General features: G+C 35.1%; 1 protein-coding gene across 5 annotated transcripts in view; it reads left to right on the top strand.

Annotated features, from left to right (window-relative positions):
- LOC118202925 (zinc finger MIZ domain-containing protein 1-like) overlaps positions 1-26385 on the top strand; it is a 1176934-nt gene that overhangs the window by 635325 nt on the left and 515224 nt on the right. For all 5 annotated transcript variants that reach the window (XM_085814453.1, XM_085814451.1, XM_085814450.1 and 2 more), the window contains one exon: positions 9836-9941. In XM_085814453.1, coding sequence (XP_085670579.1) covers positions 9836-9941 — 106 coding nt within the window. The remainder of the gene's footprint in view (positions 1-9835; positions 9942-26385) is intronic.

Here is a 26385-nt window from a genome sequence, read left to right as displayed (position 1 = left end):
CATACAAACCCCGTAGGAACGTAAAGGAAGAAAATAACATAACAACTGGTGTCAGAAGAGAAAAACGTAATAATACATATACGACAATATAATATGAACATATCTTTAGAATTTCCGATAGACAGTTTTTGCGCGCTGGAGATATTTTTCTTTTTTTTTTTCGTGCAGTATTGCCAATGCTCGCTTTGAAATCGTTGAGTTTGTTAATCAAAAATTCCTTAAGTAATTTTTAATTACTTAACGAAATTTGTAAAAGTGTTACAAAATATGAAGTCGATAATAAAGCAAATTTCAACTTCCAAATTTGGGCTATCTTCAGTGCAAGATTACATTATTCAAACTTCAATGGCTTGTTTTTTCCCAATGCGAGAAATATACATACATTGATGCAGATTTTTCATTATTTAATTTCTTTAAATATAACAGTGGCCGATAATATTAGGTGGCAACAATTTGAAAAGTGAACCCGTATTTGTAGTGAACCAACGCAAAATGCCAAAACGAAATGAATAACCCTTTGAGCTAAAAATATGTGTAATATAGTAATTATGTATGAATTTTCATGATTTTTTTACGAACCCGTTTTCACGAGCACTCGATTATAACGAGCAAATGTCGTCCTTTCTCCCTCTTTTATAAGCGAGTTCGACTGTTATTCCTTTAAATATCAAACATTATTTATTGTATTGAGATTAAAGCGATTTTTTTTATTTCCCATGTTTTTTGTACTTGCTGTGTTTTCGGAATGACATTTCACATTCCACCAAGAATATATTGTTAATTGTTATTTTCGCCAAATTTTATTAGCGCTTAAAGTTGTGACTATCAGTTCTGTTACACGTTGTATGTTGATAATCGTGAACCGTATGTCCGGCATGGGTTCAAGGACTGCTAATTAACTTCCTATGTAAATAGCAACTGAAGTTTTTTATAATCTGGAGATAATTAGATAACGATTTTCAATAGCCCAAATGGGTCATTAATCTTAGAAACCCAGAAGAGCTATTAATCTCGAAACAACATTTCGCGTCGAATAACTAAAAGCGTTGTATCAGTTTTCGGGCGTGGGACACACGCCTGTTTACCTATGTTAAACACCAGGCGTCCCCGTCCTCCGTCACTTGTCGCCTGCGTTATATTTATTGAAATTAAATAATGAATAATCTGCATGAATATATGCATGTTTCTCGCATTGTGAAAAAACACCGGTACCTAGAGCCATCCAATTTTGAATAATGTAGTCCTCCACCCGAATATGAGCACCTGGATGCCCGAATTTGAAATTTCGAACTTGTTTTATTGTGCATTTCATATTTTGTAAATATTTAACGGATTTTTCATTAACAAACTCAACGCTTTAAAAGCTAGCATTGGTAACAAGCACTATATGGGAAAAAAAAACATTTTTATCTCCAGCGCGCCAGACTGCCTATTGGAAATTCTGAAGATGTGCTCTTTTTAAATATTTTAACCCAAATGAGCTCAAATGCTCTCGAAACGTGTATGGATATAAATAGAAAAAAAAAAAAAAAAAACTTTCGGCGTAACATAAAATCTGAAAGCTTTGAGATTTTTTATGCTTGAATATTTATTTATTGCTATAATGATAATTATTTTAACAAATATCTCTGTTTTATAATGGACCAATTTTATCAGCAAATCACCGAAAAGTGTACAACTCAAAATTATGTATTTCTTCCAAATTACGTTTACTTGATGGAAGGGCGAAATCCGTAGTGCGTTTGCCCTTTTCCTTCAAGTGTTAGAGCAAAGGGGATTTTTTCCTTCAGATTGCTGCTTCGCAATTTGTCTTGGGGCCCTTAAAAAGTAATAGAGAGAAAGCGATGTGAAGGTGGGTGGGAACGAAATGATGTTTCCCTTTTTCGGAATTCTTTTTCCGATTTGATGTTTTCCGAAAAATCTATTGTAAAATAAAGCACTCGAAGTTTTTTTCTGCTGCGCAAGAAAACAAGTTTATTTTACCGGAAACACACCCACGTTTACCAGCGAATTATTTACAGTATCGGTAGCCTTGAATAGGTTTGAGCTAGTTGAGTATTTCTGTGGGAAGTTTTGTTCACATTATTTTCGAATTAATGACATTATAAGAAAAGGACTCAATTCTTGTTAGGCCTTTCAAAATGTTCTTTTGTGTGGCATTTATTTCCGATTTTATATCTTGTTCGCGGGTTGTCATTTGCATTTATTTATATGTGCAGAAAACGGGTTATTAATTCATTCTTCTTGATTTTTATTTCAGTTACCTTTCTATGTAATGCAGATATTAAATTGAATGAACTGAGCTTTTATAATCTGCCCAGTTAAAATTGTTATCAGATCAAATTAAATCATAAGATAAACCCGCCAAAGTAAACTTAAAATTAATAAAGAAACAATATGTATATGGCGTAGAGCTAGACAAAAAAAAAAAAAAAAAAAAAAAAAAACTCGGTCGATTTCGAAGGCAAACAGGTCCCTAGCAAATTTCAAATAAATCTCACGCACAAAGGTGAACAAAAGGAACGTTTATGTAATTTAATTGTGGAATATCGTATTCAAGTCTGTGAAACCGTGATTATCGAAGAAATTAAAAACTGGCCGTCTACCGTTTTAGGAAACGTTGTTGTTGCAAATACTCACTTGTCTGAACCCAAGCCCACGATATTCCTCGTGGTAAGGAGCACAGGTTTTCAACAGCCTTGAGCACCTAACAGGTGACAGTGCGATTTAGCACAGTTCCATCCCCCCCCCAATTTTGATGGATAACACCTCGGGGAGGACGGGTCCGAGGGTCTCCCACCCCTCTTTCCCTACCACCAACCTCTCGAGAGGACTTTCGACTCGCCGCACACTTAGAGTGCCCCCATGTCGCAGGAGAAGGCATGGATGTACATTTATAAACATCTATCCCTTCTCCGATATTATTCGAACCCCGGCCCTTCGGCACGACAAGCAGCAACGCTAACCACTACACCGGTTGGGTGGCTCAGGAAAGATTGGCACGAAAAAAGGAAAAGCTGGGCTTTGGTATTTCGTTTCCTTGCTGTATTCTCTCCGTGTTTTGAAAGTAAAGAAATACAACTTTGGTATTCATAGCTACGATTTATTAAATGACCGAGTTTTGATAGCGTGATTCCTGCTGGCTCGTGTATCTGAAACTGGCAGCTTCTTGACACTTTAGTTCCTCTTCGTGTTGATTTTTATCTAATTCCTCCGTTGTTTGCATTAAATATGGAGAGAATTACTATTTCATCTCCTCGCTTAGCTGTGTTTCGATTCTTTGTGGATTCGCCGGTTTTACAATATGTATCCGTTCCCTTAGTTGGGCTGTCGCAAAAGACGGCAACTTGACTTACCTTCACTTATTCTGTGCCCACTCGATAAATCGATTCGGTTGGGAATCTATAATATCTTCCTACGCGGCTTATGCTTTCTTCAAAGCCACTCACGGCGCGCTAATGAAAATAAAATTACTGCAACCTCGTTTAAACGAACTCATATCTTACACTTTCACCCGCCCTATTCCGCACGAAATAAGGAAGACTCTTTATGTATTTGTTTCTTTTTTATCCGCAGAAATTCTTCCCCAGGACTCGCACTGGTTGCACTTTTGTTAATGCATTAATTACAGTTAAATTTATCCACTTTGTTTCCGAGTTTATACGAAGCGCGGGTTTTATGTTAGTGTGATCTCGGAAATTTCTTCTGGCCTTTGCGTAAAGGCAATTGCTTTTCGAGGATGTGTAAAGTTTTCCCGGTAAAAACACTATCTTTAAATATTAAACAGCGTATATTATAGTTTTTGTGATCGTATTAGTGTAGGAACTGAATTAATATATTATGGCTGTAGTGGTAACTATTAATACGTTGTAGAGACATTAGGTATTTTTTGGAAGCAAGCAAGAGGACAAATTAGCAACGCCTTCTGCGGGGATCGAACCGCGGACCTCTGGAATACCGGCCCAGTGTGCAGACCACTACACCACGAAAGCACGCCAAGAAGGTGAGTGAAATACCCCCCTTTTAAAAGGCGCAGTAAGAAGGTGGGAAAAATATTCACCCTTTTAAAGGGCGACTGGGGATTTTAGGGGACCTAATCGCCAAATCCTGGGTGAGGAGAATCATCATCCAAAATCCTTTTAGTTCGGGCGCCACTGTAGAGACATTAGGATTTTTTTGGAAGCAGACAAGATGAAAAATGAGCAATCTCCTTCGCAGGGAATCGAACAATGGACCTCTGGAATAGCGGCTCAGCGTGCAGAACTACTACACTAGGAAGGCGGAAGAAATACCTTATAAAGTAACATCAACTCACATGTCACGTATCGTCGTTATTACAACAATAAACTTTATGTAAAACAAATGCCTGTTTGTTAAGCGTTCAATAAAAAAAAAAAAAACAGTATCTAGTGTTCTACAAAATCTCGTACATGTCTAAGGAAGCAGATAATATTATTTTCTCCCTCTTTTCCGCATGCCTTCGTGATGTAATTGGGAGCATAGTATTCGTGAGGTCCAAGGTTCGAGTCCCGGCGAGGACATTGCACATTTTGACGTCTCCTACTTCAAAATAAACCAATGACTTTACAATATGACCATGCAATTATGTCTCACGTTGTCTAATTCTTAGAAACGTAAGTAACTTTGACAAATTAAAAAAAAATTATGTTTGCACCACATGACTTCCTTGTACTGGAATATTAAATTTCACGCATTTCTTGCTGCATTTCAATTAAACTTATTTCCTCGAATTTCATTAAAGATATATCTCTCGTTCAATTAATTTAATTCTCACTTCGCAGCAAGGCAAAAATACATGAAACCTCATAATATCTTTATTAAAAATTGAAAAATATCAAACGCCAAATACACTTAAAACAATAACACAAACAATTTTTACAATTAAAATTAGAGTTTCTCCGCAAAAACTGACTTATTTCCCTATTCTGCTAAGTTTCAAATCTAAACAATGTCAATATGGCTGCTATGGTGAAAAAGAAATTAGACTTAGACGCGCTTAAACAACTTTAAAATTGTTTATAATTCTACAACTATTGCATGCAGATTAACTAAAGACATAAAAATCTTAACCGTAAGATAAGAACAGCTTAATTCAATCATTCTTAAAGCAAATACGACATAATTTACCAACATATAAGAATTTAAAAAAAAAAAACTGAGCTCACGGAGCCGAATAACAGTGGGTACATATATATATATATATATATATATATATATATAGGAAGAATGTCTCTGCTTCATCTTGAAATCTTAGATTTAACTTTTAATATGGGTTTCATGTAATCTACTTTCTGTAAATTTTGGAATGGTAGATATCATTTCTTAAATGATTCATTTTACGCATAATTATTTACATTTCTGAAGGATACAAGTGCTTATATGAAAATAACTTATTAAACCTTTCAATTTATCAATTCTTTTTTCTCCTGTTTTCATAAGTGAACATACGGAGGTTGCTCTAAAACAGTGATCCTCAACCTTTTCGAATTTTCCACTCCCCTAAAGAGCGAAACATTTTTCAACGCCCTCTTTGTGAAAATTCTATAATTTAGGTATGGAAAAGAGGGGGTACTTGAATTATAAAAGGCAAAAGACCTTTATAATTCAAGAATTATAAATAATTTCAGTAGACCTCAACACCAAATTTGTTTGATTTAACTCGATAGCTTTGCCTGGAAGCGAATTATGTTCCTTTTGTTAAAACTGTAACGAATAACCCAGGAGAAAATTGCTTAAGCTGTGTTTTGTGTTCAAAAAGTCTGTATTCTTAATTAAATAATTAAAAAAGAACAGAAAAAATACACTAAATGAGTAATATCAATGAATGAAGTATGATTGGTGGAATGTCTGTGCTCAATACTTCAGAGCCAGTTTCTGAACGTTAGGTTCAATATTTTTAGAGAGATGAAAGCACAAGTCCCATTTGGAGTCGACTTCTCTTTTTACTTCCTTGTACGAAGTAAAGGAAGTATTGTAATCACGAAAAATTCCGGGTATCATATTTCAACGAAAATATCCATTTCGACCGCTATCGAATGCAATTTAACGGTGTTTTCACATGACATCTGTACGTAAGGATAAAATAAAGGACTCTTTTCCCCCAAACGAATGATGAAACTGACTTAAAAGGAGATTTTTTCGTACATGTACGTATGTATGTATGTATGACTCTCGGATAACTCAAAAATGAATGGCCTCAGAACGTTGAAATTTTGTATAGCGGACTGCTATAACATGTAGTTGTGCACCTCTCTTTTTTGTTGCAGTCGGCAGAACCAAAAGAATATAAATATATATGTGTACCTACTCTACCACTCGGCTCGGTGAGCTGGTAAAATGTTCGTTTTTTGCTTTAAAAATGATTGAATTACGTTTTTCTTATCTTCCGGTTAAAGTTTTTATGCCTTTAGTTAATCTGCATGCAATAGTTGTAGAATTATGAACAATTTAAAAGTTGTTTAAGTGCAGCTAAGCCTAATTTTTTTTAATAACATAGCAGCCATATTTGTTTATATTCGAAACTTAGCAGAATAGTGAGTTATCTCAGTTTCTGTCTTTTTGCCGAGTGGGATCAAAGTAAACTTTCAATTTGTGCACCGAAAAATCTGCTCTCTTGCTTACTGCCAGAATTGCTTGTTTTTGCAAAGAACGTCTAATTTTAATTGTAAAAATTGTTTTTTAAATTGCTTTAACTGTACATTTGGTGTTTTATGTTTTTCTATATTTTCCAAATTTTAAGCAGATATTTTGAGGTTTTATGTATTTTTGCCCTGCTGCAAATTGAGAAATGAATTAATTGAATGAGAAATCTGTTTCTAACGAAATTCGAGAAAATAAGTTTAAATAAAATGCATCAGAAAGTGCGTATAATTTAATATTCTGTACAAGGAAGTCATGCGGTATCCACATTAGATTTTTTGTAATTAGATCAATCACAGCACTGATTTCTCGCTCGACAAGGTATGAGGAAAGGAAATCATTTAAAATTTTTTTGACTATAGTCCACAATAGAGGCTATTATAGTCCACAAACTATAGTAGAGGCGACTAATGTTACTTTGAAGCCAGGATTCTGTGAGACGATCCCCATTCTGGAAGCTGCCTTTTAAAATTTCTTTAGTTGAAAATTCAGCCAGTTCATTGCGACCGAAATTCTGCTTCCACAAAGTGAGTTCTTTTAGGAAGGCATAACTAACAGTTTTTGCTGTGATCTAATTGAGCTCGTCACCTTGAAGCTGCAAATTAATTCCAACGAACTTTGCGAATACATCGGTCATCTAAGCAACATCAATCTTAAATTGTAACAATCTGTCTTTCAGAACTGCATTTTTCTCTTCGAAGAACTCGAGTACAGAGTCGAAAAGATTCCAGAACCTAATGAGGCAGGTGCCTTTGGAAAGCCAGCGAACCTCGGCTTGTAGCAGCAAGCGACTGAATTTTTCATCGTTGTCTTTACACAGCTCGATCGTTGAAAGCGTCGAGAGCATTTCTGCGAATTTTTTTCACGGTAGAAATGGCGTATTGTAATGACTGATGCAAACGTTCGCTGAGGGTTTTTTTTTTTTTTTTTTTTTTTTTTTTGTAACTAATTTCTGTCTATGAATCACGCAGTGAACAGCTAAAATACTTCCATGCTCTTTCTTCAAAAGGGGGATGAACCCATGATGACAACCCACCATCGCAGGATCGGTGGCAACAGATATAATATTCACAAGAGGAATATTTTCTCTCTTTAAAATAATCTTTGGCAGTATTAAAAATAGATTCACCTTTAGTATCTGCAGTCAAATATTTGGCAAAAAGCATCTCTTGAATAATTTTTTCTTCCTTCACAAACCGGTTATACGCTAACAGTAAAGCCTCATTAGTAACCAGCAAGGATGATTCATCAATCTGAAAAGAAAATTCGGTGGGTATCAAAAGTTTGCATAAAACAGGTTCCGCCATGTCATCAATTCGTCGTCGCACTGTATCATTGCTTAATAGGACATTTTTTTATAACATTCGATGCGGCTGGATGGTGTAAACCCGCTTGTAAAATTTCCTTGACAGCCGGCAGTATCAACTCTTCGCCCATGAGCTTTTCCCGATTTAGCAATTAATTTGGATATATTAGTAAAGGCTATCAAACTGTCATCGCATTTTTTGATAAGGTGGCTTGTAACCCTGAGACAGACATGTTTTCAGAAACTTGGCTCTGATGCACCGCAAATCTTTATTTTGTTTGTCAGGATGAATATTTTTATAGATTCCACTCACCATTCTTAGAATTGCATGAGGGGAGCCGTCTTATTGCTGGTAGAAATGATGTAAATCGGATAATGGATTAAATAAATTTTTGGGGAGTTTTAAAATTACTTGCCAAAACATTCTCATTGCCCTACTGTCCAAAACAAGTTCATCGTCTCTCAGCATTCTTCCACTGTCCACTGGGTGGTGGTATCCACCCCCGTTGAGAACCAATGTCATAAAATGTTTGAGATACGCGCAGACAATTTGTGACAAAAAACGAATTAAGGTTAGATTTGAAAATATGAACTATTTTAGTCTAGCAGACGACGTTTTATTGGCCAACTAGCATAGTTTACCGTAGAATATGTTTTAGGCGGAAGGAAAAATGGAGCTGAAGTGAGAATATTATGGATGATGGTCTATCTCGTGCTACTGTATTCAGACGGTTTACAGAATTTCAAGAGGATCGGAACTCTCTTCAGGATGAAGAATATACAGGAAGGCCGTTGTCGGCGGTAATCCCGGACAATGTCTCTGCCATACGGAAAATGTTAACGGATGATGATCGCTACACGCGACAAATGGCACAGAAGGAACTCAACACTGGATCTGTCGCCATACATAAAATTATTCAGGAAGAATTGTGTATTAAAAAGCTAGTTTGCTATTGGATTCCCCAAATAACTAAACTGAACACCAAAAAGAATCAACAAAAATGTACATAATAGACATTAAATTAAATTACTTCATTAAATTATTTCAAGATGGTCGCCACTGCAAGTCGTAACTAGTGTTGAAGTGCACATACCATTTTTTGAAGTTCCGACACGTTAAGAAAGTGAAGTATGGGTCTCTGAAGATTATCCCACAATAGTGAAAAAACAACGTGTCATGAAAAAAGTAATGTATGTTACTTTCTTCAGAAGTACAGGACTGCTCAAATCTATCAAACTGGAAAGACAGAAGACAGACACAGCGATGTGGTACACCGCTCAGTGTGTTCCAGAAATTCTTCACGAAGGCTCCATCATGAGAATGCATCTTCTGATTCAGCAGAAATTGATACTTGAGTTTTTTTAATAAAAACACATTAAAGGGATTAAGTATCCACCCTATTCATCCGGTCTAGCTATGTGTGACTTGTGGCTGTTTTTGAATGTAGAAAAGAACTTACGTGGATGTCGTTTTCATTCCGAAGATGGGATTGATGAGACTATAAGTGTATTTTTTCATCGATTCCAAGAAATGAACGAAATTTAATCTTTGGAAAATTCGCCTACAGAAGTACTGGAGGACATTACTTTGAATAACATAAGTGATTTGATTACATAAGTGTAACTTTAAAAACCTATGTGTATCTCAAAAATTTCAGACTGACCTTCTTATCGGTAATTTAGCTAGCGTTGAGTTTCTAAATATGTTACTTTGTTCTACGAAAAACGGTTTGATATGAATGAAAAGTACGTTAGACGTTCTGATATCTATTATGTGCATTTGGGGAAAATTTATTTAAAACTTTGGATGTTATTTTTAATTATTTTGTATTAAATTCCCATTTTTATGCCATTGCTTTAAAATTTTAGGTGGTCAGCAGAGTTTCTTCTCATCATGGATATGATTTAGATCTTGGTTACCGACTTCTTGCTGTGTGCGCCGCACAGAGGGATAAGTTTTCGCCAAAATCCGCAGGTAAGCATTTTTTCGATCTTTTTTGCATGATTTAATATTATTGCATTCTGCGGGTTCGCGGATTTGGAGTCTCTCACGACAACGCCTGACGAAGAATCAAAACGCAATTTATTAGCCAGTAATTACACAGGAGAGTTCCAAAGATGCGTTTGCAATCGTCGAAAAATTACGATAAACACGCTGAAACAATCAATAACACAGCCATCAGGCTACAACGGTGAAGACAGCTTCACTGCAAAGCACTAAAGTACAGCTCCCGACTCGGTTCGGTCGCTATCGGAGCTCAAGACACTACTACTGAAATCAACGTGCTCTCGATACCCACCACGATATAACTCCAGATACATATACTCCGCTTACAGTCAGGTTTTATTATAGCTTTTGGCCTGTCGTGGAGAACATTCAGAGACACTGCAAGAAAACGTTAAAGTAACGAATATTTTCCGAAAAAAATTCGAATTACAAAAGCAAACGATTTGAAGATTTTTTCCTAGCTTCTTTATCCAAGTTTCGTTTTTTATTTATTGCAGACGATTTTAATTAGAAATTAGGAAAATGTCCGGTCAATTTTGTGGTATCTCTTTCTTTCTTTCTTTTTTTTTTTTTTTTTTTTTTTTTTTTCATTTTAGCCTAAAATGTTATTTTTTTTAATATACTATTTAATTTTTTTCAAATTTATTTAGTGCAAAGGGAGAGTTAAGAAAATATGTATTCAAAGGAAAAATATTCTTTATTATTTTTCAAATCTTTTTCCCTTAAAAAATTTTTTTTTAAATTGTGGCCGATCGTTTTTGTGAGATTATATATTATTAAGAATATAAATTATTCAATTAGAAAACATTTCTTCATATACCAAAAGTATAATTTTTTTTTTAACACTTGAGAAAAGTTTTTCGTAAAACCTTTAAGAAACCCTTGCCTTTAACCCTTTGCAGCACAGTGTGTCTGGTCTTGAACACACCTAAAAATTTCCTTCTGTACGCACAGAAAAATTTAATGAAAAAGAATTTACAAGTTACTATAGGTTACTCTGAACCTTCTTTATTTATAGTAGATGGCAGCTGAACACAAACCAGTCCATATATTTTAGCCATGTTTAGTTTTTAAGATCGTCATTTTTCAAAGAAAGATCCAGATTCTTTTAGGGCATAAAAGGAATTGTTTGAAAAGAAATTTCTATGTCATTGTTTTGGCTGTATGCTAATCTCCTTATTCTGTATTAGTTTTATATTTTTACCTTGAAATCTTGCCTAAAATCAAACGGCGAACCCTAGGCGTGCCCAGACCGGGCTCATCGATAACCTAGGACAACTGAGAGTCTGTATTCTTTGTTTTTCCGCATCTCATCGGTAAGTTCATTGAGAACAATGCTAGTTTCAGCACTCTTTTCGAAGCTCTATTCAATCAGTGTGCCCACAGAATTAAAACGATAAGTGCTATCTTCACAAAATTTTACTTGTGCACTCCCCTAAGTCTAATTAGACTGCCTACCTTTTTTTTTTTTTTTTTTTTTAATCGAAACTTCAACTGTAAAAGGTAGCGTGCCGGAAAGGGTTAAGAAACGAATGACGGATATTTCCCATTCATCTAATATTAGCCTCCTTATAGATTATTCTACATATTCCGATTTTGTTTCAAAATACCTAGGTTAGAATAATGCTACATACAAATCTAATACATATCCTAAGTCGCTCTTTCGAGAACATGGAAAACATAAGTTACATTTCGGCAATCAATACAGTAGAACGAGAGATATAGAACTGTCTCTTTTGTGTGTGTAAGGTGCAAAGTCCTGCAAATCTACCGTACGCCTTTCATCCAGTATTTATTGAAAATAATGATTTAGGACATAAAGCGTTTATAATGTACTTTCAATACAATTTGAAATTGACAAATTTATTTGAACATATGTTTTGGTGTAACAAAAGTAACAGATAAACATAATCAATTTACTGATAAACATAATGAGATAAATATAATAGGTACTGGAATATAATGTTGGAATGAACTGTGATAATAATACTAAAAGAGGTGTCTATGGGGTTATTGCAGTCATGAAAGTTTATTACAGTTTATGAAGTTTAGAAATGAAGTCATTTTGAACATATTCACAGGATTAAATTTATGTCTTTTTTTCTTTTCTTTTTTCTCTCTCTCTCTCTCTCTCTCTCTTTTTTTTTTTTTTTCCTCATACTGATGTTTATTTTTAATGAGAAATCTTTGGAATGAAAGGAGATCAATTTGTAGGGATTTTATGTGAATATCCTCAGTTAAGGTGCATGAGAAAGTGTAGAGATCAGGTGTTTCCTGTTTCCCACATATGCAGATGTCGGAGTTCGCCACATCTCGCGGAAATATGTGGGGGAAGGGTCTGCGCCCGTTATACAGGGTGATTCTAAGTTACTTTTACAAATTAAGAGATCATCCAGATGAGCAATAATTACCATAGAGAATATTCGTCGATAATTACCCTAGAGGTCGCATTCCACTCTGAGAGGCAGAAAAGAATAATATTAGAATTCCAATCTGAACTTACAACAGTGTTGGTATAGCGAATGAACGAGACCAATTGTTGCAATATCAGTTTAGTGACAAACTCACAGAGAGTGCACAAAGCGGATAAAACTGATAACTTCGCGTTCGAGTTATAAGATATTACTCCCACCTTCATGGCGTGCCTTCGTGGTGTAGTGGTCCTGCACAATGGGCCTGTATTCCAAAGGTCTGAGGTTGGATTCCCGGCGAAGGCGGTTGTTAATTTTTCATCTTGCCTGCCTCCAAAAATATACCTGTTCTCTCTACAGAGTGTTAATTAGAGCAATTACTTTGATGGCAAAAACTCAAATGCACATCTTTGGTTGGCAAGGTCTCACCCTCGTAAACGATTGCTACAAGTTGTAACATGCTACATGTAATCAAGAGCTGAATATTATCAACTAACTCCAACGTCCGCTGCATGCCGAGATTAGCATGAAACGCTCATGCTGCGTTCCAGCTGTCAGAATTTCGTGTCTCATAGAAGGGCGCTTCAAGAAGAATGAGCGCAGCAGAGTATGTCCAGAATAGAAGATCGCTACGAGAAAAACTACCTTGATATCAAGTATCAAGGTAGTTTTTCCCCCTAATAGATAATTTACCCCTAATAATTTAGATAATTAACTTGTTGCAATCATTTGCGAGGTGGAGACCTTGCCAACCATAGATGTGCATTTGAGTGTTAACCATCAAAGTCTCAGCTCTAATTAACATTCGAGCGGCCGAACGGTAAAGTCGCTGAACACTGGTAGTTCGGTCCGAGGTTTGAATCCCGCGAACGGGCTGGCTGCATGGGCGTTTTCGTGGTTTTCCCCATGTGTAACGTGTATACGAGTCAGTTTCCCTTAGAAAGTCCTCCACGAAGGCATCCCTTCCCTTAGGCAGATAGCCTAGTATGCTTTGCCATAATTAAATACACCACTAATTAACATTCAAACGCCAAGTTTTCGGTTTTATGCGTTTTGTGCACTCTCTGTGAGTTTGTCACTAAACTGATATTGCAACATTTGGTCTCGTTCATTCGCTCTCCCAACACTGTTGTAAGTTCACACTGGAATTCTAATTTTCTTCTTTTCCGCCTCTCAGAGTGGAATGCGACTCTATGTTCTATGGTAATTATTGCTCATCTGGATGAATACTATCACCCTTCTTAATTTGTAAAAGTAATTTAGAATCACCCTGTATAGTAATTTAATGGAGGATTCGAGTACAGAACTCAAAAGCTTACATTGGAGATCAAGTTGTATGGGTGTCTCCCATGTTAAGCACTGTTCCTGCAAATCTTGCCAATATTTGGAAGCAAGTTCTTTTAATTGGTGGTTGAAGTTTGAATGGGGCCATGGAAGGGTGATTTCAATACGATCTTGATTGAAAGCTGCTTCTTTGGGTAATTCATCTGCCTGGTCATTCAGTAGAACTGCATCAAGACAAAGCAAGCAGAGACACGTCAAAATCTAATGGGAATTTCCTGGTAAAAATGGAACAAGAAACGGGTATCAAGGCCATACCCTTTACCCACATCCCTACTAAATCTCTTGATCTATCATCAATGTATTTTTGTCCTTTTGTGGATAAAAAGCGGGTTTTCCAAACGTCGACTTGCTATCTCCTTAGACTTCGTAAAGCTGTTCGAAAGCAATGGTATAAAATTCCTCAGTATCCGAATTGTTTTATAAATTACGGTGTTTAAAGATAGTAAAGAATAAGGGTTATGAAATAGAACGTTTAAAAAACACAAATTTTAGGTAAAATGTTTGTGTAATTAAAATGAAAATTCTCTAAAAATGTGAGAGCAGCCTTTGTATCTGTTTAAGTAATTTTAAGTTTTAAGAGTTATCCTGTCTCTGCTGATATTGTGTATTGACTATATAAAAAAATGTAGTTAAATTAGTAAAGAAAATAGGAAAATGATAGAGAAACATATATTGTCTAGCTCAGCGTTTCTTAAACTGTGGGTCGCGCGAAGTGCAGCAGGGTGTCGCCAAAAATTTAACAATTTTGATAGTTCTTATTATAATAATTTTACAATTACCAATATTTTTACACAATGTGCCTGAAAATAGATAAAGCTAATACAGACAAAGAAAAAAATAAAATGTTTTGACGAATTCTTTTTATTATAGAAACGTTCATTTTGCTTGCTTTGCACGTGACGCTGTCATTTCGTCTGTTACGTATTTATAATTTTCACATTGTTCTATGTCTTAAAATTAGAAATTAAAGTTAATGACTTCAAACTGCAATAGTATGTTGCAATACGAGTGAAAAAATTGAGTTTCACACACACACGAGTTTCACACACACGAAAAAATTGAGTTTCACACACATGTCGGATTTGCGCAAAGCTTATGGGGGGGGGTCCTACAAAATTTTCGTAAATGTTAGGAGGTCCTGGGGCTCGCGAAAGAATCTCGGTGATGAAAAGGGGTCACGACTGAAAAAAGTTAAAAAAGCTATGGAGTTTAACCCCTTGACATAATAAAATGACGTCCGGGAGAGGTTATTATTTCATGTGCCACTGTAGAATTAGACGCTCTTAATATGTGCTAAATGCTATGTGTTTTTAAGTGATTTATGTCACGTGATTCTAAGTGTTGTGTGCTAGTATTTATTATGTGTTTTATGTTATATGTTTAGGTGTTTAATGTTCTTTTTTTTTTTTTTTTTTTTTTTTTGTTATAAATTATTAAGTGTTTTTTTAACCATGCCTGTACCAACAAGTTAATGCGACTGTATCACAACTACCAGATGTTCAACAATTGCCCCTGTATGGCTATGTATCCACCACTTTTAATTCTTAAATAAACTCCCGGGGAGGACGCGGGACATATGCCTGTTAACCTCTGTTAATCTTCAGACGTCCCCGTCCTCCGTCACCTGTCACCTGTAGAATTTGACGTCTCAGAGAACTGTCTTCGGACAACGCCGCGCAGTATATTATTATTGTTATATGACAAACATATATGTTATATGAAAATAAATTTGAAAATATTACTAAGCTTGAACATGAGTGTCCACAGTTGAGACAAATTAAATGGTATTCTTCGGACGCGTCGAGGCGTATTTTATTTGTATGTCGAGGGGTTAATACGGTCATCACTGCTGATTTAACAAAATCCAACGAAACCCGGAAAAATGCAATTGTTGCCAAGAGATCAACTGAAATATACATCAGTAATGATTGAAAGCAGCAATTTTTTAACACGTGATAATCTGATGCAAACGACAAGCGCTTTTGCGAATAACACGACTCTAGCCATTACGAAAACGAATTGCCCAATTTGTTGGATAAACACCGAAGTCTATTATTTTCAAAATTTTTAAAGCAAAACTATAACGTCTCCCGCGCGATTTGATTATTTCCATGATACGAAATCCATTTGCCATTTTCGTTTCAATGCGTGACCGACCGAACAACTTTCCGTGTTTATACGTTTTTCAATCACTGTTTGGACGGCTAAAGACACTGTAACCCTAAATTTATATAATGCTCTGAATTTGCATGGAGCATCGTGCACATACAGTGCAAACAAATTCAATAATTTCGGGGGGGGGAACCGCCCGCAGTGTTTGCATGCAGTATGTAGTGAAACACACCTATAATGCTCGCTTCCCGGCCGAACACGCAAGCAGTTGAGGGGAAACAGTGGTTACAGGTTGCTTCGCTAAACAAAATCGCCGCTAGCGTGTTTCCGTGTGAAGAGGCTTGCCAATAAAAAGAAACACACTCGACTCGCAATCTGTGAGTTAATAGTGGCTTACCACGAGTCTGCTTATTTAACTCCTATTAGTTGCCGGCTTCTTGTGTCAATGGCTGGTTGCTATGGTCACACCTACACACTGTTGTGGGATGAATCTGAACCCGGTGTCATGCATTTGCTACTCAGCTGATCTTGATCGATATGATTGTGGAGACCAGGTTTTCATTTTTTTTTAACTTGCTCTTCGACGCACGAATTAACTTGGTTTCGATGGGTCGCGAACAGTACGAAAGTTCGTAAGTATTGTTTCCAATGCATTCGAGAATTCTCGCGTGCAATATTGAGATCGCTATGATTTCTAAGATTTTGTTCACTCACTCTCTTTCTCATACAAAAATCAATACTACCCTCTACTCGACTTTCCCTTTCGTGTTTGTTGACGTCTAAACTTGAAACTTGTCTACCAATAATAGTTCATCGTCATAACTGACTTATTTTATTTTCTATTTTCAGTAAACAATCTCGCTCGAACGGCTCTTTCCAATGATATTGTTTTCGTTTTTCGGAAAATCCATTACGGGGCGACGGGAATAAAAAAACAAGATGTTGCCAATCTATTCCGTCAAGATTTTTTAGCAATCTTTCCCGTAGGAACAGGGCATTGATTAACACTTTAGCAAAACGTGTCACTCAAAAACCACCTGCACCTTTTAATTATATCTTGCGATAAGTTTTATTATGATTTGTACTGTTAGCATAAATAAAAAAAACTGATGTGTACACCACATGACGTCCTTGTACGGAATATTAAATTATACGCATTTTTTCCTGCATTTCTTTTAAATTTACTTCCTCGAATTTCATTGGAGATATATTTCTCATTCAATTAATTCAGTTATCACTTCGCGGCAAGGCAAAAATACGTAAAACCTCAAAATATTTTCATTGAAAATTGAAAGATACAGCAAAACATAAAATATCAAATAAGGTTAACACAATTTAAAGAACAAATTTTGCAATTAAAATTACAGGTTCTACGCAAAAAGAAGCAATTTGGGCAGCCGGCAAGAAGGCAGATTTTTCGGCCCACAAAACTAAAACTTTTCTTCTGGTCCCATTCCTCAGAAAAACGCTGAAGGTGCAGAAACTGATATAATTCACTATTCCGTTAAGTTTCAAATGTAAACAATGTCGATATTGCTATGATATAAAAAAACATTAGGCTTAGCCGCACTTAAACAACTTTTAAATTGTTGATAATTCTACAACTATTGCATGCAGCTTAACTAGAAACATAAAAATCTTAACCTCAAAATAAGAACAACGTAATTTAATCATTTTAAAGCAAGAAAGGCACAATTTACTAACATATAAGAATAAAAAAAAACTGAGCTCACTAAGTGGGTATATAATATATATATATATATATATATATATATATATATATATAATTTATCAAGCAAAGCAGTAATAACAATTTTGGTCAAGAAAACATCTTGCGCAATATGCTGCAAAATAAGTAAAAAATAAAAATTGTAGAAAGCTTGCCTAAAAGTTACCAAGAGCTGCTGCTCCAAAAGGTTAAAGACGTTTTCAAAAATTAATACACATGAAAAGCAAATCATTAGACATGTAAAACATAAATACAATAAAATTAAATAACAGAAAAAGTTAAAAAGTAAGCGAAAAATGGTAAATTAGCCCAATTCGACATCCAAACAGGCTTTTCAAGGGAAATTTCAATTATTTGAACGTCGAATCAAGCTAACCCCATTACGCGTTTCGCCGAAACAGACAATTGAAACTTTTTCGCTAAAAAATTTTTGACAAAGTGTCTTGGAAATTTTAATAGTCTCAATTCTCTGTTCCAATTTCCCGACGCGTCCGCTCAGAAAGACACATTAAGGTGTTAAAATATGTAAATCAAAATCAAACTTTCTAAATCTAGTCTAAAATTAAAATCAAAACGAAAATAAATAGCGATGAGCTATTAGTCCTTAAAATACAAATATATTCGGGCTGGGCCTGCAAGCTTAAAGATTAACAATTTAATTTTTAAAAACTGTAGATTTTATGAAACTGTAAGAAAACCTGTAGTTAATAATCAATATAAAATAATTGAGAAAAGAACAACTCAGTGGGTCTTGCTAAGACCAAGAAAAAGTTGTAACAAAAGAAACAAAAAAAACTGACCTTTGGCGATGTAAAGCTGTCCCTCTGGAAACATGCAGAAAAATAGCTGCTAAATTCAAGCGTCTTATTTTTGGATGACGTAGGTAGGGGGGAGCGAAGAGTTGTGGGCGTTTAGCCAATGCGAAGTGATTTTCGTTATCTGTAACTCGTCTCCTATTATCGGAGGGGGCCGGAAACCTCGTGAACCGTGTGAAGAGCTCAAGAAATGGCGCTTGGCTTGTAGAGGGATGGAAAAAATTCTTTCGAAGTGAAAATGGCAAATTCAGCTAAAACTATAAAAACTTGGCCATTAAAGCATGAGAAAAAGGAAAAAACAGTAATTTGTTAAAAAAGTCGTAATTCTTCAAGCTAGCGGGCGATCAAGCTACTATGAAAAATGAAAAAAGCCCGATTTGTTAATAAAAGCAGTAATATTGGCCACTAAAGAAATTTAAATTTAAATTTAAAAATATGTACATAAGAGTATTTAAGATTAAAGTGCCAAAATTTTTTAGGAGGAAAGAGAATGAATAAACGAGAATTTTCTGTACATTTTTACAATAGATTCTCTGAATTAGTCATCCTTCTTAAACCGTCCGAAGCTTTAGGTATAAAAAATCATTATCTAACTCAAAAAATCTATAATTAGGTAAGGTTAATGCCAGCTTTAGTCAGGGAATTTTTAATTATTTTATGTGGTATTTGGTTACTTTTTAAAATAGTTACGAAGTATAGTATTTCTTCTTGTAAGTGATCCGCAGTATTGCAAATTCTTTTCATTCTAAGTAACTGAGAATAAATTGTGTTGATTATTACTCTTTTGGAAATATTTGAATTCCAGTTAGTGAGTTTGAGAGTGGAAAAATTAAATTCTCTTCTTTTATCGTAAACTTTAATAAAACGGTAATCAATAATATGTAAATCAAGGTAGACTATATCATGCTGTTCTGTATTGGTTTTATTAAGTTTTAAGCAAGCAGGGTAGATATTAGCGTTTTCTATTTTGTTGTAGTTATTAAATGCTATGACATCATCAATATATCTATAGATGTGTTGGAAAAAGAGACTTTCTTCCGTTCTGAGTGAACGTACATAGGTTAGTTCTTTAGTGAACAGGAATAATTCACAAACTGAAGTTGAAAAATTCCCGTCCATAGGTATTCCCTGAACTTGTTTATAGATGTAATTGTCAAACTGAATAAAATTATTGAAGAGAACGCTGGTAAGGAATAGCTGTCATTTTTCGTTGCTGAGAATGGTAGAAATTTGTGGAAATAAATCTGGAAGAGCAAGTAAACTTGTAAAAATTTCTTCGAGTGGTAGAGATGTATAAAGGTTTTCAAAGTCGTAGCATTGGATATGTTCTATTTGAAGGGAATTCAGAGTTTTAATAACTTGTTCATTACTAGAGATCATCCAGTTGCAATGCAAACCTTTAAAATCATAGTTATTGATTAGTTCACGAATCATACGAAGTTTTTGCGCAAAGAGATAATCTATTTCTTTGAGATAACTTTTAGTACTATTAGCTATGAACCTGAATTTAATTGGAGACTTATGAAATTTCGGTAAGGCATAGAGATTTGCAAACCTGTTGTTATATTTCTGGGGTTGTATTTTAAGTCTTTTATGTAGTGCTTTAAATTTATTTAGAAGAATCTGAGTACTGGAAGTTATTTTTTGGTAAGTGCAAGTGTTATTTAACTCTTTATGCAGAAGGTTGTAGTAGAAGTGTTGTCAAATAATACTAAAATTGTTGCTTGCTTTGTCAATCTTCGTGATGATAAAGTTATGTTGCAATTTTTGAATGAGATCCTCCAGGCGTTTTTTATTGTGTAAAGAGTTGAAATTAGGCGCCTTGAAAAGCAAACATTGAAATTCTTTTATAAGTGCAGCTTTCCATTCAAGAAAAGTTGTAGTGGGTAAATTGGATCTTGTACTAGCAATAATAATAAATTTATCTAGATCATTATTGAATTGTTTGAGGCAGACGTGTCTATTAAGACTGAAAGTAGGACGAAACTTGGTGCCAAGTTGCATAAGGTTACGTAATTCAGTATTTTCTATAATATTAAGATCTCCTGTGACTATATGTTGGTGGAAAGGATCGACATATTTTTTGTAGACAGGCATTTGGCAGTAACAAGTGCTATTATCTTTTATAACGTGGTGGTTTATAACTAGTTGACCCAAGGTTTTTTCAAATTTAAAACAGGGTTGAATCTGGACAGGTTGGTTAGGAAGCAAGTGCTGATATTTTTTGAAAATGCTAGGAATTTTGAACTTATCGTAAGAAGGGTGTTTGAACTGAATAGTACAAAAAAGTTTTTTGCGAAAGAAATTACTGTTTTTTAGTTTAAAATTGCAGAAGTCTAAAATAAGATCCTTGACTATTTTGGAGCATTGAGACGGTTGCTTTACTGTTATAATCAGATTCCATAAGGTAGTATTCTTAAAGGTATGAAGAAGTTTTATGGCATTTTTAACGAAGTCTTGATGTCCAAGGTAGGAATTAAGATTATGAATAATTAATTTCAGATCTTGTGACGAAAAAAATTTTTTGTTTTTAGCATCACCTCCTCTAGTTCCTCTGTTAGTAGTAGTGCTAAAAAATCTGAATTGTCCATATATAGAAATCTCGTGCTGCCTATTAGTGGTATTACTGAGATATGCATTCAGTCCGTAAGGATAAAGTGACTTATTTTGAAGTATGTAAATCGACTCCTTAAACAGTCGAAGTTTGGTGTTAGGAACAATATCAAGCACGTTAATTTCTATGTGATCAAAATTATGTTGATAATAATGTTCAAGAATAGCTGTAAGTATATATATATATATATATATATATATTTTATATAAACCTTTGGTGCTGCCGATTGCAACTAAAAACGGAGTTGCACAACTATATGTTATAGCTGTCCTACATACAAACTTTCAACGTTTCTGACCCTACTCATTTTTGAGTTATGCGAGATACATACGTACGTACGTACCCAGACACCACGAAAAAGTGTCTTTTGAATCCATTTAAAATCAGCTTCATAATTCGTTTAGGGAAAAAAAGAGTTTTTTATTCTGTCATTACGTACAGATGTCTTGCAAAAACATAGTTAAATTGCATTCGATGGTGGTCAAAATGGATATTTTAGTTGTAATATGTTACTCGGAATTTTTCCTGGTTGAAATACATCCTTTACTTCGTACAAAGAAGTAATAAAAAGGGCTTTTGTTGCTGCATATTTTTGTCTCTCGACGGCAGAATTTTTTGCTTAAATCTCCTACCTATTAAGTATCTTCTATAATTAAAATTCTGTTTTAATTTGTTAACTGCGATCCTATGTAATTTACACGCCAAGCTCATATGCTATGCATACAGGGTGTTTCATCATATCGGTTGCAAACTTTCAAGAGAGGTACAGTACCACTAGGCGATTGAAAAAGACAGCAATGCATGGAAACGCTTTCTGGAGCGGTAGACGCGACGCAAAACATAAGGAAGCAAGGACACGAACAGGGTGAAAATATATGTTTATCATGCTTAGTGCAGCGCAAACCGAGAAATAAGAACCAAAACAAACGGCCGTCATCAAAGGTGTTCGAGATGACGTTCCAAACGTATCCTCAACATGGGATCCGCACGGATGGTCCGGTGAATTGGCCAGCAAGATCGCCAGGCCTCACTCGCATTGACTGCATTCGCATTCCTCTGGGAGGGGGGTACGTCAGGACACTGGTATTTGAAACTGCCGTTAGACGTCCTGAGGTACTTTTTGCACGCATCTTGGTATGTCCTTGGGAAGTCCGAGACATGCCCGGTATTTTCTAGGACATCAGATCTTTCATGAGCTGAAGATGTGAGACCTGTATCCGGTGTCGGTGTGAGTTCGGTGTCGTAATTTCGAACACATTCTCTGGTGGCGATCGTTGTCTATTTTTGTTTCTGTTTATTATTATTATTATTATTATTATTATTATTATTATTATTATTTCTGCTGTACTAAGCATAATAATAATAATGTTTTCTCACCTTGTTCGTGTCTTTCCTTGCGTGTGTGTTTTTTTTTTTTTTTTTGTTGTTGTTGTTGTTGTTGTCACTACCGCGCCAGGAAAGCCTTTTCGACCGTGCATTGTTATATAATTTTCCATCGTCTATGTCTACTCTCTTTCTTCTGAAAGTTTGAAAAAGATTTGCTGAAGCACCCTGCATCTGAAAGAAATTTCTTTTTAATTTATTTAAATGGATGAGAGTAAATTTTCCTATATGACTGCAATGGATTCAATTTAATGAGAGAAATTTCAAATAATTTCTTAATATCTGTTTTATTAAAGTTCGGTTTATATAATTTAAATTCTTGTTTATTTACCGTATATAGCGTCACTACACTAAGTATTGCCTGTTATTTTCGTACAACCTATCACTTAATTTACATGATTAAAATTAATTAAACAGGAAGAGCTTGTTGTAAAAGATATATTGAACTTTCCCTTTACGGTTTACATAGCATTGGTCAAAGTGTAAAAGTTCCGCGTTATATACAGTTCGATTTTTATGTTTTGCAAAATAGGCGGATATGGCAAAGCCCAGGCAGGTAGACGTGGATGACTTTCTAAGGAAACCTAGCTCGTATTCACGTTATATTTTGGATAAATTATGGAATAAACTCACGCAAGTAGCCCATTTCCGTAAATTTGAACCCACATCTGACTACTAGTATTTAGGTATCAGCCATTAAATGACTGGTAAAGCAAAATATGTATCTGTTTTTGCATATTTCAGAAATTGCGTTGGATTACGAACGATCGTATATAATGTTTTCGATTTGATTTACCTTTTTTTTTTTCGGTTTTCAAGAGAACATTGAAACGGTAGTCCATGTTATATATATGACAGAAAACCTGGAGTATCATAAATAAGCATATTTAAACTCTGCACAGTCATTAGGATTTTTTGATGCTGGAGATGTGAAAATGTGCAGTGCCCTCGAACCTGGACCTCTCGAACACGCGCCGAGTGCGCTAACCGTTACACCACGAAGGAATGTTGAAAAGAAAGAAGAAAATACCTTATATACTCCCCTTTTTAAAGGGCTACCGGGGATGAGGGGACCCAGTCGCCAAGTCCTAGTAATGAAGAATCATCATCCACCACCTTTTCGTTCGGGCGCCACTGTAGTCATTAGGTTATTTTTGAGGCAGGAGACATGACAAGTGTGCAATGCCCTCCCCGGGACACGGAACCCGGTCCTCTCGAATGCGCGTCGAGTGTTTCTAACTGTTACACCACAAAGGCATCTTGGAAAGAGGGAGAAAGTACCTTATAACTCTTTATATATGAAAAAATTAGATAAAAGAGTTTTATTAATATATCAAACCTTTCGTATGAATATCTTACATCAAAATTTGAATGAGGAACTTTAGAACGTGTAATCTATTTCAAATTTTTACTTCATCCAAGAATTTGTGATAGCAGGCAACAGTGCAGATTTTTCAGTGCACAAAAATGAAAGTTTAATTTTGGTCTTACTCGGCAGAAAGACACTGAAAGTGCAGAAACTGAATTCACTAAGTTTCAAATGCAAAAAAATATGGCTGCTATGGTAAATAAAATTTAAGCTTAACCGCGCTTAAACAACTTTTAAATTGGGGATAAATCTAGAACTATCGCATGCAGATTAACTAAAGGCATAAAAATCTTAACCGGACGATGAGACCAACGAAGCAAAAAATGTGCAATTTACCAACATAAAAGAATAAAAACCTGAGCTCATGGAGACGAGTAATATAGTGGGTATATATTTATATATGCGTGTGTGTTTGAGTATCAGGAGTGTGACAACACATCTCGACTGAAAAAGAGAGAGACAGGAGGAAGACATGTATCCCACCATGGGGCGATCGAGTTAAGACGCCATGAAGTGATGATGGTGACCACTTTTTTCATTTGTCATTTCTTTCATCTGTAAATATCGTCCAGATGTAACAGCATTCTTCACCAGTAGTTTAATTAAATAATTTAGTTATCTACATATGTTTTGTGTGTCTGCTAACTTAGACAACGCCGAGTTTACGTACAAGTATTTACATACTTTTGGTGCGGCCGATTGCAGCCAAAAAGGGAAGTGCAGGTGCACAACTGCATGCTACAGCAGTCATATAAACAAAATTTCAACGGTCTGAGATTACTCGTTTTTGAGTTATGTGAGATACATACGTACGTACGTACAGACGCCACGAAAAATATCTCTTCTGAATCTTTTTTAAATCAGTTTTATCATTCGTTTGGCGAAAAAGAGTTCTTTATTCTGTCCTTGCGTACAGATGTCCTTATGTACTGATGTCTTTATGTACAGATGTTCTTATGTACAGATGACCTTACGTACAAATGTCACGTAAAAACATCGTTAAATTGCATTACGTAACGGTACAAATAGATATTTTCTTTGAAATATGAGACCCGAAAATTTTCACGATTACATTACTTTCTTTATATTTATTTATATATATTTTAAGCAATTTTTTATTAGGTATGTAAAAAATGTAGACAATTCACCGCGTGAAAAAAAAAAGTGTATGAATACGTAGAAACTTTCACGACAGGTTAAAATTACCAAGACAGGAAAACTCGGATAGTATTTCAACCGATTATCCATCCTTCTCAATATCTTAGGAAAATAATATGTCAGCAAATTATTATAGTACTCTGCGGGCGATCGGGGTGTCCACCCTGATTCCCAAAATGGAAATCTCTGGAAAACTCGACGACTATGCAACAACCGAGGAAAATATTTCAGTTTTAGGAGCCCATTAATCTAAATTTTACGACTGGAGAGGGGAGTAAAATTTGACGGAACGATCAGTAAACAGGCCATCAAATCCCCGCAGAAGGGAACCGTTAATTCAGTCGTTCTTATTGTTGTTGTTTTCATAAGCTGTAAATATGTTGACACAATTGTTTTTTCGATACCTGATCGAAGCGAATAGACGTCTGTCGCCGGAATGGGAAATCTGTACCAAGTAATCTAGAATTATTGGATGTTACAATTGTTTCATTCATTTTTTTAAAAGAGATTCATATGCTTTCTTTCTTTTATTTATATTACATGAAAGAAAAGTAACACTTAAGAAAAATTTAAGCGTTTCTGTTTCTAAATTTCAATTTTCGTGTTATCATTAAATTGGGAAGTAATTCAGAATTTCAAAAGGGTATGTTTTTAAACTATGAGTATTGTTTTCTAATTAAAGAAATGGTTCGTCTAATTCACATGTAATAAATAAACTTTAAGATATTGTTGCGTGCGTACGGATGCGTTTGAATTGAATGCACAAGTCCGATGAAAAATGAGCAAAATTTATTATCGTCAAAACAAATAAAACAAAATGCTTCAACTCCCTCAGATATTCGTACAGTATTACAATATCTCGCAGTAGTTATCTTTTAACTGCTCAAACGTTCAACAGAACTTAATTCAAAACAACTAGTGAAAGCTCATCCGCGAATTCGCTACAATCAACAAGAGCAGTTTTCTAAACAAACTCCTATAACAAAAAATAACCGAATTGAGAGGTTTTCCTCCTTTTCATAAGCTTTCTAAATCGCGCGCGAGATTGTTCTAGCAATATCTCGAAATCAAAAAGAGGTGTTTATTTATTAAATGTTAAATGCACGTGCTCTTGCATTTTTAATTTTCCGGCTTAGCTTTCTTTTAATATTCGTCACGCGCTGCACTGCACGGGAAACAAAACGATATTATTTATAATTCTACTAACATTACGTTAACTATTTTAATATCGAAACCGTAACAATATTTAAAGTAGCATATCTTTAGAATTTCCGATACACAAACTCGTGCACTGGAAATTAAAATGTTTTTAGCCCAAAGGGCTTTAGCCCAGAAGGCCTAATAACTTCCTTTTGGCATTTTGCGTTGGTTCACTATAAATGTCGGTTCACTTTTCAAACTGTTGTCACCCAATATTAGAATCCTGTAGTATAGTTAAAGAAATTAAATAATGAAGAATCTGCATAAATGTATATA

This window comes from Stegodyphus dumicola, chromosome 4 (assembly GCF_044657685.1).
Source record: "Stegodyphus dumicola isolate Sdum_Otavi_A_Nest chromosome 4, ASM4465768v1".
NCBI classification, from domain to species: Eukaryota; Metazoa; Arthropoda; class Arachnida; order Araneae; family Eresidae; genus Stegodyphus; species Stegodyphus dumicola.
This window is presented reverse-complemented; position numbering and strand designations above follow the sequence as displayed.